The sequence below is a fragment of the Aquarana catesbeiana genome, linkage group LG05, assembly GCF_042186555.1.
Source record: "Aquarana catesbeiana isolate 2022-GZ linkage group LG05, ASM4218655v1, whole genome shotgun sequence".
Lineage (NCBI taxonomy): Eukaryota > Metazoa > Chordata > Amphibia > Anura > Ranidae > Aquarana > Aquarana catesbeiana.
This window is the reverse complement of record NC_133328.1, coordinates 569,024,588-569,039,766: the sequence shown is the minus strand read 5'-3', so window position 1 is coordinate 569,039,766 and position 15,179 is coordinate 569,024,588. Positions and strand designations below refer to the sequence as shown.

The following is a 15,179-nucleotide window of genomic DNA, read 5'->3' as shown; positions in this document are numbered from 1 at the left end:
AAAGTCAATTCTTGACATCGTATTGTGACTAGCAGAATGACATGTGTATGCTCTTGTGGATGGATTTTGCCACCTCCAGACATCTGTCAGGACAAATTCCTGCAGTATACGGCTTAGTCTGGTGTGTTGTGGTGAGTTACTGGGGGGATCCATCAACTCGAAAGGGACGTTTTCAGCTATAATTATCGATACTCCCCTGGACTGGTTTGTGTGCGTGCTATGATAAACCCAACCTACCCATGGTCTTTTTAAAGCCGCCTGTAGGTGACCTGTAACGTGGGTCTCCACCAGCGCTATAACATCAGCTTTTTGTGACTTAAGGAATTCTACTGCAGCGGTTCGTTTAATTTTGTCCCGCAAGTGCCTCACATTCCATGTTAAAAATGTAATAGAGGTCATATTTCCTCTGGAGTCATGTCATCGTGGCTGGACCAGCAGAATAAGATCAAGTTATCATACATAATACAATTCCTGCAACTCTGTTTCTGTATACTGCATTTCTTCCTATTAATATATGTGATATGCATACCTGTACATATGTAATATACAACTGAGCTGTACTTCCCATAACTATACCAAGAACGCTGAACAGAACCCTTCCCTCCCAGCTGCACACCTCCCCAACTTGGTGTGAGCATGTAGTCCCGAACTTTCAACATGAAATTTAACATCCAGCGTTTCTGACCAGCTGGAGGCACAAGACTTATCGTAGTTACTATCTCTGAGACACGTTGAATAAACATTTCTAAGGGGGCGAAAAATTCACTGTCAATCGTGAAGAAAGAGGTTAAGAAGGGGGGCTAAATCACTGCAAAACTCCCTCCGTGTGGGCTCCCTGTTCTTGCACATAGCTGTGTTAGGATATAGCCAGATTCCAAGTCTGTATGTTGCCGTGTGAGGCGCTCCACATCTTGTACACTAGTTATATAAGTTTGTAGTACTCCGTCAGGTTACAGCACAGGAACTAAACGCTCGGCAAGTAGTTTGGCCTCTATCTATGCTTAGTGAGCTTGCTTTGTAGCGGTGTCCACGTTCCAGTAACTGGGGGATAATTAACTCAGAACCAGCCTATGGAACACCACTATGGCATATAAGAACGGTAACATTTCTCCCACGCTCTACCCTCTCCATAATAGGAAACTCTGTCATAAAAACAGGGCGCTGTGGGGGAAGCAGGTTTTCTCACTTCCCGTATTAAATTAAATGTCTTCCCGTCAGAAAGAAGTAAAGTATATACTCACTGGGGTTGGAAGTTCAACAAACCATTAGGCCGGGCGACCCCTCTGGTCAAGCCACGCCGCGGCTGCAGCCGGGTCTTCGAAAAACTGTACACAGCCATCCTCCTCCACCCGCAGTCTGGTGGGAAATAACATTGCATATTTGAGGTGCTGTGCTCTCATACGGCATTTTATTTATTGAAATTGTGATCTTTTCCTCTGTACTTCATTGGAAAAATCCGGAACACCGCGATCTGGCTATTTCCCATCTGGATGTTTCCTTTTTCCCTGGTAAGTCGCAAAACTTTATCCCTGTCATGGAAATTCAAGAATTTTGCTATAGAGGTACGAGGAGGCGCTCCAGGTGGCGGGGGTCTCGCTGGGATGCGGTGTACCCTCTCCACTGCAAACATCACAGAGAAAGCCTCCCTACTGTAACTTTTAATGAGGAGAGATTCCAGATATGTTGCTGGGTCGGTACCCTCCTCCTTCCCCGGGAGACCTATAAACTGAAGGTTGCATCTCCGTAGACAGTTTTCCATGTCGTCTAGGTGGGAGTGCAACTGCTGGATCTGCCGCTGTATGTCCTCCCTAGTGTGCCTCAGTTGATGTAGGATATCCTCCGCAGTTCCTATTCGAGTTTCAGTCTCCGTGACTCTGTCCTTTAACTTCAAAAAAATCTTGCCGCAGCAGGGAAATATCTATTTTCACCTCATCAATTTTTTGCGGTTAGGGTGCCCTGCAGAGCCGCTATGGCATCTAGTACTTTGGCCGTACCAGAGGCATGGGGTTCAGAGTCCGAGCACATGTCAGCGCCATCTTCGAGCTGCATATCTTTGTCCCGATGGCGGTATTGTGCCAGTTTGTCGACCGCCCCAGTCGCCCTTTTCGGCGGAGACATTCTCTCTGTAAGCCCGGTATTCAGGGGAATAGTTTTGGAAGTTTTCTTCCCTGGATTTCAGCACAGGATCTCTTTCAGGAGTTTTAGTACAGGGAGCTCACTCTACCCTAGTCTTACTCCATTGTTTGCCAGGCCACGCCCCCATCAGATAGCTGCTTTGATAGGGTGACAGCACTCTTCTGTTTGCAGTGAAATCACTCAAGTGTTGTCCCCCTTGCTGCTGATGGCACCAGTTACAGCCCTATCAGTGAAAAGCTTTGCCTCCACAGCACAGTACTCTATCTTCAGGAGCTTAGGGAAAAAATAAAGCAGGGTGCAGGGGAAATCCTGCTTCTCAGCTGCATTTACTATTAACAAAAAGGTAATAAATACCTGCCAATTCTGTCAGAAATGCACTCAGCTCCTAACTGTTTGAACAGACAGCACAGTGCCTTTGCTATACTGAAATTCCAATACCAATTAGTGCTTTAAATCCTGTCCGGTTCTCTTTTGCTGAACTACAGAACATTTCATCTTCTCCTCATCTCCATACCATGAGGGGGGAGGTGTTTTGTAGTCCACAGAATAAAACTAGACAAGGCTGGCTGATACTGCTTAGGATTTCAGTGCAGAAGTGGACTGTGCGGTTGGCTCATTCAGAAAGTTAAGAGCCGAGTGCATTTCTAGCAGAATCCACAAGAATTTTTCTGTACTTGCAGCATTTTTTAATAGAGAGAATGTGCATGTATTGCAGGGATGTACTGCATATGTTAGTTATTTGATTTTGCCCAGATATGACACTGAAAGTCTTTTCTAGAAAACCACTTAAAATCAAGATATACCCCACTTTATTAGGTATACCTTGCTAGTACCGGGTTGGACCCCCCTTTGCCTTAATTCTTCATGGCATAGATTTAACAAGGTGTCGGAAACATTACTCAGATTTTGGTCCATATTGACATGATAGCATCACGCAGTTGCTGCAGATTTTTCGGCTGCACATTCATGATGCAAATCTCCCGTTCCACCACATCCCAATGGTGTTTTATTGGATTGAGATCTGGTGACTGTGGAGGCCATTAGAGTACAGTGACCTCATTGTCATGTTCAAGAAACCAGTGGTGAGATGATTTGATCTTTGTGACATGGTGCATTATCCTGCTGGATGGAGCCATCAGAAGATGTGTACACTGTAGTCATAAAGGGATGGACATGGTCAGCAATGATACTCAGGTAGGCCGTGGTGTTTAAACGATGCTCAATTGGTACTAAGGGGCCCAAAGTGTGCCAAGAAAATATCCCCCACACCATTACACCACCACCAGCCTGAACCCTTGATACAAGGCAGGATGGATCCATGTTTTCATGTTACTCCAAATTCTGACCCCACCATCTGAATGTCACAGTTGAAATCGAGACTCATCAGACCAGGCAACTTTTTTGCAATCTTCTATTGTCCAATTTTGGTGAGTCTGTGTGAATTGTAGCCTCAGTTTCCTGTTCTTAGCTGACAGGAGAGGCACCCGGTGTGGTCTTCTGCTGCTGTAGCCCATCTGCTTCAAGGTTCTATGCATTTTGCATTTCATAGATCGTATTCTGCATACCTTGGTTGTAACGAGTGGTTATTTGAGTTACTGTTGCCTATTATCTCGAACCAGTCTGCCCATTCTCCTCTGACATCAAGGCATTTTTGTCCAAACAACTGCCGCTCACTGGATAATTTCTCCTTTTCGGGCCATTTTATGTAAACCCTAGAGATGGTTGAGTGTGAAAATCCCAGTAGATCAGCAGTTTTTGAAATACTCAGATCAGCCTGTCTGGCACCAACAACTATGCCACGTTCAAAAGGCACTTAAATCCCTTCTTCCCCATTCCGATGCTCGGTTTTGAACTTCAGCAAGTCGTTTTTACCACATCTAGATACCTAAAAAGCTGAGTTGCTGCCATGTGATTTGTGTTACCAAGCAATTGAACAGGTGTACCTAATACAGTGGCCGGTGAGTGTACTTTGGGAACACTGTAGTGCTTGCTTGTTCATAGAACCAAATATAAAAAGAATGTTCATATTACACAGTCATGCTGGACAGCTGTGATGTGCACACCAGATAAAACATCAATACAATATACTGTTTATGGCAGCGTCGTTCAAAGCCACATAGGTGTTATGAATGCATATTTCTGGGTCAAATATCTTGTCTGTATTGTCCAAGAGATTTCAAGAATGATTTAAAAGTAGTCCTTGGCCTGTTCAGGCATTGAAACAGCAACAACAAAACAAAAAAAATCACTGTTATTATACAGGATTTATATAGTGCCAATAGCTTGTGCAGCACTTTACAACATGAGGGCAGACAGTACAGTTACAATACAGGAGGAATCAGAGGGCCCTTCTCGTTAAAGCTTACAATCTAGGAGGAAGGGTCAAGTGATACAGAAGGTAGTACCCTACGGGGGATGATCTGATGGAGACGGTTTGAGATCTACAGGTATGATAGATAGTCTCTTATTGAGATCTACAGGGGTTGGACAAAAATATGGAAACACTACATGATTTGCAAGTGTGAAAGTGATGACATGTTTTGCACAGAAAGCGGTAGTGATGTACCATGGGGCGGTAGTTGGCATAAACTCCAAACATACAAAGAACACTAAACAGACCAAACTAAATAACGGCCACGGCCTTATTTATTGGTTTTCACAAATATAAACAATGAACAATTCACCATAAGAGGCCCATTCCCACCAGAAACTGTGTTTTTGCCTGCATGTTTACATGCATTTAAAGCGTACTTGACATGCGCTTTGCATGCGTTTTGTGCTGTGTTTTCAGTACATTTTTGGACTTGGCTTTCTTGGCTTAAAGTGATTGTAAAGTCTCTTGTTTAAAAAAAATAACAATCATGTCAGCTCCGCGTGTCCATTCAGACACAGAGCCGCGGCCCTGCTCCCTCTCTCCCTTGATTGGCTAACTGACTTTGATTGACAGCCGCAGGAGCCAATGGCGCCACTGCTGTGTCTCAGCCAATCAGGAGGGAGAGTCCAGAACGGCTGAGGGATTTGTGGATATCGCTGGACAGAGGTGGGGCTCAGATTGGGGGGGGGGGGGTGGGGCGAATGGGCGCTGCACACAGGTTTTTTAATATTTATTAACCAGTTCCGGACCAGCCGCCGCAGTTTTACTGTGGCAGGTTGGTCCGGCTACGCGTAATCACGTTACTATACGTGATGCGTGCGGCCAGCTGGGGGGTGCGTGAAAATTTCGTTTGGGTACAACATTGCACGACCGCGCAATTACCAGTTAAAGCAGCACAGTGCCAAATTGTAAAAAGTCCTCCAGTCATTGAGCTGCCAAATCCTCCGGGGCTGAAGTGGTTAAGATAAAAACCTTCAGCCTTTACAACTATTTTAAAAAGAGGCATAGAGCAGTGCATTTGAAGCGCGTTTGTAGCGTGTTATCTGCGTTTGCGGTATGGAAAATTGTAAAAGCATGCTCTACTTTTTGTTAACTGCGCTGAACTGCACTGGAATGATGTGAACTATGCCCATAGGATTACCTTGATTTTTGGGCTGTCTATGCAGTTGGAATGCAGTTCAAAATGCATCCAACCGCGTTTCAGTGTGAAAGGGCCCCAACTCTTTTAATTGCTTAAGGACTGCCCCACGTACATATACTGCGGCAGGGCGGCTCTTAAGCACAAAATCACGTACCTGTGATTGGACACAGCGGGAGCCAATCAGTAGATCTGGCGGACTCCATGTCCGCTGGGACCCGCCGATCGTTCTGAGGAGTGTAAACAAGACAGGTTACCGTTCTGCCAGAGGAGAAAATGGAGATCTTGTGTTTCAGCAGAAACATGGATCTCTGTTTTCCATTAGCAAAAGCACATCCCCACAGTTAGAAAGCACCCCCTACGGAAACACTCAACCCTTTGATTACCCCTGATGTTAACCCCTTCCCTGACAGTGTCATTAGTACAGTAACAGTGCATTTTTTTTAGCACTGATCACTAATTATGTCACTGGTCCCCAAAAAGTGTCAAAAGTGTCAGTTAGGTGTCCGAATTGTCCGCCGCAATGTCACAGTCCCACTAAAAATTGCTTAACACCATCATTACTAGTTAGAAAAAAAAAAAATCCCATAGCTTGTAGACGCTATAACTTTTGCGCAAACCAATCAATATACGCTTATTGGGATTTTTTTTTACCACAAATATGTACATAATACATACTGGCATAAATTGATGAAGAATTTTGATTTTTTGATTTTTTTCCATTGTATGCGTTTTATAGCAGAAAGTAAAAAACATTGTTTATTTTTTTCAAAATTGTCAGTCTTTTTTTGTTTATAGCACAAAACATAAAATCTGCCGAGGTGATCAAATACCACCAAAAGAAAGCTCTATTTGTGGGAGAAAAAAAAAAAAAGACATCAATTTTATTTGGGTACAGTGTCATGCGACCACGCAATTGTCAGTTAAAGCAACGCAGTGCCATATAGCAAAAAATTGCCTGGTCAGGAAGGGGGTAAAACCTTCCGGGGCTAAAGTGGTTAATCAATAAATACTTTAAAATTGTAAACAAAAAAACACAGATGTGCTCTTCAAATATTCCTTTGGCGACTGGCAAAGACCCCCCCTCAGCCTCCTGCTTAAATAGGGGTTCTGGAAATTTCTGGAATGTTTTGGGGGGGGGGGGCGAAGTCAGGTGATGTTAATTGACCTATCCTAGAGGACCCCCAAGAACACTCAGCTGACCTATCACATCAATAGGGGGCTTAAAACTCCTACCGCCACATCTCAAGAGGGAAAGGGGGGCCTTAAAACAGGCTATCCCCCTTTCTTCACATTCTTTTGCTTCCGCTGTATGATGAGACACCTAGCTAACAGGTGGAAAGCCTCACTTTCGTCATTCGTTGCATGTGCTGCTAGTAATACAGAGTCATGTCAGAGCTTACCGAGTTTCAAAGAGGGCAAATTGTTGGTTCCCTCTTAGCTGGTGCCTCTGCGACTGAAGTTGCCAATTTATTTATGGTGTCGCGAGGTACAGTATCAAAGGTGATGACGGCATATACAGTTTACGAAAAAACGTAGTCTGATAAGCATAACCGCAATCAACATGGTCAACTGACCGAAAGAGACAATAAGACATTGCACAGGATTGTGATCTGGAGTAATATTTGTCAATTCCCAGCAGAATCCAGGCTGTCTTGGATGCCAAAGGCGGGCCACACCATAGGTAACAATTTTGTTCTCTTATCTGGCGTTTCCATATTTTTTTTCCATCCCCTGTAAATGGTTAAATATTCAAATACCAAAAAAAAAAAAAATGTTTTCCTTTCATCTACTTAAAGTGGATGTAAACCCGAAATTTTTTTTTTTTTTTTTATTTTTTTTTTTTATCATACTGTAGAGTATAAGATTTCCTATCATTTGAGCCCAGTCTTGACACACAGAGTTAATCTATCTCTGAGCAATCCTCTTTTATTGTTCAGTGAGATAAATCTTGACAAACTGAGAAAAACTTTGTCAAATCCTCCCCCTTGCTGTGAGTGACAGCCTAAGACACATGCATTATTTTTTAATTCCCACCCCCACTCCTTTCTTCAGCAGCTCTGCAAGGATTGGCTGTTCCACACCTCAGCATGATTTGGCATGCTGAAGTCATGTGGTTACTTTCCTGTCTTTTCACTGGATGTTAGAGATCATAGCAGAAGTTCAGTGTAAGAAATACACAGGAGAAAATGCATATTGACAAGGGGAGTGTAGAGGTGGGCGGGGAGTCTACTGACATCACGACTCCACCCACCGAGCTCCAGACAACAGACCCACCCACAGAATCTGCAGTTTTTCCGGTCTCATAACAGACAGAGGGGAGACATTTGACAGGTAAGGATACATGCAGGAGGCATGTATAGCCTTATAGATAACCCCCATGGCAGTAGTTTAGAAAGGATGACATTGGGTTTACATCCACTTTAATAAAGTCTGTATTGCTGTTTATATATAAAAGCACCAGATAGAGCTCCAGTAATCCTGCAATCCCCAAAATCCAGGGTGGTGTATACTACAAATCTTGACCTCATTCAGGAAGTCAGCGCTTGGACCTGCCTCCTTCCACGCTTGTGTTTTTTCACTTTACTTTAAATCCCTGCTAAATCCTATCCTAAAACTTTATTTGTAGTTTTGGATATACTGGGGAAAGGGAATGAACCTCTGATATGTTTTTATTTGCAGTATATTCCTACTGGGATGATTTTCCCTCTAGCAGCCTAGCGAAGTATGGCTCTCCCATAAGAATAAATGGCACCCCAGTGCACATATGCAGTAAGAAGGGGGCCTAGTGGGGTGTTTTCAGGTGGATTGGCTGTGTGATGCCAGGCAGGGACTCTCAGGACCAGGAAAGAAGGCAAGTATTTCATCAGGTAAGCTGCACTCGGGGTGGGGGAGCACAGAACAAGCATGCAGCAAGAAAAGTCAGAACTACTCTGCATACTTTTGTTCAGCAATTTAAGTATCGAAACCACTGGATTAACAGAACAGCCAGGCAATTATCCTTCCTCAATACAGGTATTTTTTAACCAGGTAAACAAAGGAGGAAAGAAGGTTGCTTTGAGTACAATACATTTTTAGTACGCACCGAGTGTTTCCAAGGTCAGATACAGCAAGGAGCTCTGCGTATTCTCTGCATAGGTTTCCATCTCTTTAATGTTTCGATATGCTCTATCATCTAGATTCTTTTCCTGACAATAAAAACAGTCAAAACAGAATAAATCGTTGAAAAAATGGATGCATCCAAATCAACAGTTCAGGATTTTCTTTTTACTCAGCCACATTCTATCTACTTCTTTAGCCTTATTTTATCTTGCCCACTTCCAACAGGGAACCACTCACGCCATCGAGGAATCAGCAAGTAAATGCATTAGTGCAGAGCACAGGATAAGAAGCCAATCTAGTTGCAGCCTTGAGCTATAGAAAGGCAATTAACAACCAGAAGAGTGAGATCTAGCCCTGCTACCATCAAGAGGAAAGGAAAGCAGCCTTTACTTTTCATTAAAAAAGAAAAAAAAAAAAAGTTCTTTGTCAAAAATTGACTTTTCTGTTTAAAGAAAAAAAGATGTGCTTAATCTGTATGCATTGTATTTTAAAAGCACCACAACTACCTTAATTTTCCTCTAGCTAATGGCAAAAAAATAGCAAAATAAAAACATAAAAATGGTTTAATAGCTTTGTACCTGTGCAGATGTTCTAAAAGAGAAATGACAGCACCCCCAAGTGACAGTAACTGTGTACTGCAAGCACAAGCCAACAGAAAAGGAGGCCAGAAAACAACTGAAATTGCGGTGGCAGAAAATGAAAAACACTAGAACCAATTAAGATAAAATTTTGGACTGCAATAAAGCATTTGCTAGAGAAAGGAGTTCTGTGTGAGGACATACAGTTTCACGTGTAGGTAAACCCCAACAATGAACTTCTCTTGTTTGTCCTCTTTTTGTCTAAAAAATATAGTCTTGGAAGCATTTTGTAATGCCGCGTACACACGGTCGGACTTTTCGTCTACAAAAGTCCGACAGCCTGTCCGACGGACTTTCGACGGACTTTCTTACGAATGGACTTGCCTACATACGATCACACAAAAGTCCGACGGATTCGTACGTGATAACGTACACCGGACTAAAATAAGGAAGTTGATAGCCAGTAGCCAATAGCTGCCCTAGCGTGGGTTTTTGTCCGTCGGACTAGCACACAGACGAGCGGATTTCTGGGTCCGGCGTAGTTACGACGTAAAGATCTGAAGCATGTTTCAAATCTAAAGTCCGTCAGATTTGAGGCTGGAAAAGTCCGCTGAAAGTCCGCTGAAAGTCCGGGGAAGCCCACACACGATCGGATTGTCAGCCAGCATTAGTCCGTCGGACTTTTGTAGACGAAAAGTCCGACCGTGTGTACGCGGCATTAGATCTGCTCAGTTGGGATTTTATGTGATAGACCAACACAAAGTGGCACATAAGTGTGAAGTGGAAGAAAAATGATAAATGGTTTTCAAATTTTTTTACAAATAAATATCTGAAAAGTGTGGCCTGCATTTGTATTCAGCCCCCTTTACTCCGATACCCCCAACTAAAATCTAGTGGAACCAAATTGCCTTCAGAAGTCACCTAATTAGTAAATAGAGTCCATCTGTGTGTAATTTATTCTCAGTATAAATACAGCTGTTCTGTGAAGCCTGAGGGGTATGAATACTTTTTCAAGGCACTGTATCAGCTCACAATATTTCTAGCAGACATCAACAGGTATTTTTTTTTTGCACTTATCAGACATGTATAGCAGAACACTTTAACCTGGATATTCAAAAGACCAACAGGTAACAAACTAAAGAAATTTAAATACCATTTTTGTAAGCATTTTTAACAAAGTGACAGCAGAAGAGTTTTTAGGCGCCTCCTCCCATAGTCTATTCCACCCCTGAGGGGAAAATAAGTGCTTTTTGATCAGCTTCTTGAGAGGTCACATAGAGTAAAGTGACTGCTATCCTTAGTCTGAATGCATTAGATATAAAAAAGACACTAGGCCCTTTGGCTTAGAAGCTGTTCTGAAAAAGGTTTTCAGAAATGAAGGAGGCTTCTTCACCTTTGCCCCTTTGAAGAAGCCCATGCATATAATTGTGCAGGTATAGGATATCAGCCCATATATAGTGCAAAGGTCAGGAAAGACACAATATCCAGAAATACTAAACCTCTAACATAATTCAGGCCTTTCTTTTTCCAAAGTCATGCTTGCAGGGAAATCTAGACTGCAGGGAACTCATTATAAACTACATTTGGATGCACCAGAGTCTCAGAAGAGAGTGATGTGTCAACATGGAGCTTTTACATTTTGGCTTGCCTTAAAACTATCACATAGCTAAAAATGTCTCTCTGTACCCTGTAAAAACTGATATTAGATAAATCTAATATCAGCAGAGATGGATATTGTACCATCAGCTGTCTGAGTGCAAAAAAGCCTGAACTTCAGGCATGCCTGAGGCTAGAATGACATATGTACTTGTGTATGTTGAAGGAAGGGGCATTAGACTGTAAACTCGCCAAAAATCCTAAAAAAAAAAAAAAAAAAAAAAAAAAAAAACACATTTGGAAAAAAAAATGTTTATACTTACCTAAACCCTTGTTGCTAGGCAGTCTTCCTAATCTGCCTCTTCATATTCCACGGCGTGTTCTGCTCCTCGGTGAGAGGCCCCGTCGTCTTCTGGGAACTGTGTGTGTTCCCAGAACACCACAGGGCCATTTACAGATCACTCGCGCGTGCACAGTAGGTAACTGCCAGTGAAGCCACAAGGCTCCACTGCCTGTTTCCCTTACCTAGGATGGCGGTGGCGGGACCCAAGAGAAGAGGGATGGGTTGGCCTCGGGCGGCTGACATCGCGGGCACCCAGGACAGGTAAGTCTACTTATTTAAAGTCAGCAGCTACAGTGTTTGTAGCTGCTGACTTTAAAAAAAAAAATTTTAGCTGGCCGGAATCCCGCTTTCAGGAACTGATATGAATAGTTCTAAGCAGTTTATAAAACGCATAGGAATATGTCAGCACTATGAGTCTAATAGACAAGTAACCAAGGACAAACAAGGACACATATGCCAAACACACCGGGTACAGTGCAAAGGACAAGAGAATACAGATATGGTAGAAGTTGTTAGACATTGCAGGGAAGGACGATCTCAGCCCAAATCTGATCTTCCACTTTCAGTGGCTGTTCATTTAGAGCCAATTATTGTCTTTCCTACAATAGCTAATCTGCTCCAGCAACAGGTAAGGGCCCATGCACACTAGGCACTGCATGTGATTTGCACAGGAAAGATGTGTGGTTCCTGTGCGCTTTACATGAAATTCTGTGCAGTGGGATTGCAGTCCCATTCATAATTGCACCACACGTATTGCACTACTTTTTGAACATGCAGCAACCGCATTGCATGGTACTTTTGTACCATGCGGGCCGACGCAATGCGTTTGCTATCTGGGTTTGGGGTGTCATTAACTTGAACTGACCCCTGCAGCAGATTGCAAGGCCATTGCGATTGGAATGTGGTGCAAGAGGCCACGCGGTAAAGCGGCTCTCCCGCACTGCATTATAGTGTGATTGGGCCCTAGGGCAGAAGCCAACTGCTAGAGAAACACTGAATGTTCTTCAATTGGACACTTCAAATGTGAAGTCCAGATTGTGATGTGTTTGTGGTAATAAACCCAAAAAACAAAAATGTATTATATTACAGCTTACCAATCATTAGATGATTGTTTTCTTTTTCTTTGGCTTTTTTCCCCCTCTGTTTTCACCTGGTGATCTGGCCAGTAACACACCTCCTGTATTAGTGAGAAACAACTCTGGAAGAATGAGAAGAGGGGGCAGAGCAGACAGCACCATTATCAGTCTGGGGGGACTGTTATCGATTAAGGATGAGCTCCGGCGTGTTCGCACAGCCCACGTGCAGAGCCGGTCGGCACTGCAGAGCGCTAATCACAGGCAGCGAGACATTGTCCCGATGTGCGACTGCAGAGATTGGGAAATGTCTCACTGCCTGTGATTAGCGCAGCGCAGTGCTGACTTCCTGGCGGGCACTGCAAATGGGGTGTACGAACACGCCGGAGCTCATCCTTAAAGATATTAGCAGATTTAGAACCATTAACAAATTGAGGCCAAACTTCAGCTAATACTTTAAAAAATCTTTTACAACAAAGTTTTTTTCTCTTTTGGGATAAAGGTTTTGCATGAATAAATAAAAACTGGTCAATTTAATCACCCCTGCCAGTGTTAAGTGGTTTGTCTCATCCATGAAATCTGATGCATTCTGTTGGAGAGTTTGTGTTGTGAAAACACATACTTGCTGGCTGGATCCCCAGATGAAAATAGAAGCAAGCCTAAAAAAAGAAACTAATGCAGCCACCACATTTACAAATTGGTAAGTTGCAATTTAAGTTTACAGTATAGTTTGCTTTTTGGTTTAATACCCCTTTAAATCCTATGCTCAATGCTACTGTAACACTATGTGAACAGTCTTGTTGGAAGCATAATTAAAACTAACAGAAGAGCTGAAATGATTGCCTCAGCACTTCTGTAGTTTAGAATTCTCTGACACAGCAGTGCCTCCTCACAAAGCATAGTGACTATGGGTTACAGAATTCAAGAAAGTAAATGTGTGGGGATATTCACAGCATAAGTTTACAAATGTCAATATTGTTCAAAGTAATAGGAGTAGGCTAGAAATAAATGAAATAGAATGCAGACATGAATATATGATTTTACATTTTGACCATAGATACGCTTTAACCTAAAGTCTGATCTTCCCCTTCAATAAAGCTCACATATTCATGTACATAAGCCTCCAGATGTCTGAGCAGCACTGAAAGGAAACAGAGGCTGACATTTTCCAAGAAAATTAGGCATTTTAGCTATTCTATTCCACACCAGCAATAATTGCAAAAGTCTATCTTTAAAAAAAAAAAAAAAATGTAAGCAGGCAGGCTTTTTATTGCAAAACAAGACATGCAATGTCTGTTCTGCAATAAAATAAACTTGCTTACCTGCTAGTAGTCTCCTAAAATGTACACTGAAGTGCACATGCACAGCTCAGTATACATTCCGGGATGGTGCCTGTGTGCCAGAATGACTGAACTCCTGCACGTTACACCACCAGGAAGATGCTGGGGAGAAAGTGTCATCAATAGACCTTGGAGACGTTGGACTGTTGGAGCAAAAAGGTACATATTGTGAACTTTAGTTCCTCTTTGACACAGTTCTAAAGTGATTGTAAAAGCTAATGGTTTTTTAACTTCATGCATTCTCTGCATGAAGGTAAAAATCCTTTTTTTTAGGTGCAGCTACCGCCACCCCCCTCCCCTCCACCAAATACTTACCTGAGCCTGATCTTGGGCAGGAGCTGCTCTCCCTTTCCCTCCTCACTGGACTCAGTGAGCGTAACGGGAGCCGTTGACTCTTGCTACTGTCAATTAAATTCAGTGATGAGTTCTTGATAAAATATAAAGAATGATATTACACTAAGTCAATAGATACCCAACATGTCATGCTTTAAAACTGCGCATGCTCGTAGAATGTCAACAAACTACAATACTTAAAAATCTCCATAGGCGACGCTTAAAATATTTTCTTTACAGGTTACCTGCTTAGAGTTAGGGGAGGTCTAGAGTCAGAATTATTGCTCTTACTGTAACGATTGTGATGATACCTCACATGTGTGGTGCGAACACCGTTTACATATGTGCTCGCATCTGCGCGGGAGCATGGGGAGACAGGGTGCTTTAAAATTTTGTATTATTTCCTTTATTAAAATGTTTTATATTTACACTGTCCCTTTACATTTTTCACTTTTATTGCTATCACAACAAATGTATATATCCCTTGTGATAGCAATAAGCAGTGACAGGTCCTCTTTATAGATACAAAAATAAAATAATTAATCTCATGCTTTCCAGAAACACAAATGGCTCTGTATCCAATATCAAATGTGATGTTTACTCACTTACTTAATTTTTCACTCCCGCTGGCCGCAGTCTGACCCCCCTAAAGTCTAAAGGACAAAAAAACTGGCCCTTTATTTACAAAGCTTTGAGACCCCTGTCCAAGACCATAGAGATGATCTGGGAGGTTATGGTCCCTGACCACCTGTATTTTCACTGTCTGCAACCGCTGGATCGAATCCTGGGACCTCCAATGGGATGGAAGAGCCCAAAAAAAAAAAAGAAAAAAAAAAAGCACACTGGAGAGTGGGGCAGGAGGGGGAACGCCCCCTCCCACTGCTTCTAAAAGCGATCTGGTGGCTAATCAGCTGCTTGGATTGCTTTTAACAGAAAGGGAATTGGCTACTGAAAAGAAAAACAATACTGAAGCTATGGCCCCAGTAAACCACGAGGTATATATGTATTGTATGAATAAGTATATGTATTGTGGTCTTAAAGTGGTTAAAGCAGAACTATAGGCAACTACATTAGGGAGGGTTATTACCCTTCTAAGATTTAATTAACTTTTTTTTTTTTGCCGTCTGTGTCCCATTGGGGATATTTACCTTCACTTCCTGTCCCAT

The 15,179-nt window shown here is 42.6% G+C and overlaps 1 protein-coding gene across 1 annotated transcript in view; it reads right to left on the bottom strand.

The window, feature by feature from the left end:
* NDUFAF6 (NADH:ubiquinone oxidoreductase complex assembly factor 6) overlaps positions 1–15,179 on the bottom strand; it is a 106,164-nt gene that overhangs the window by 69,230 nt on the left and 21,755 nt on the right. The window contains exon 5 of the mRNA XM_073631995.1: positions 8,734–8,836. Coding sequence (XP_073488096.1) covers positions 8,734–8,836 — 103 coding nt within the window. The remainder of the gene's footprint in view (positions 1–8,733; positions 8,837–15,179) is intronic.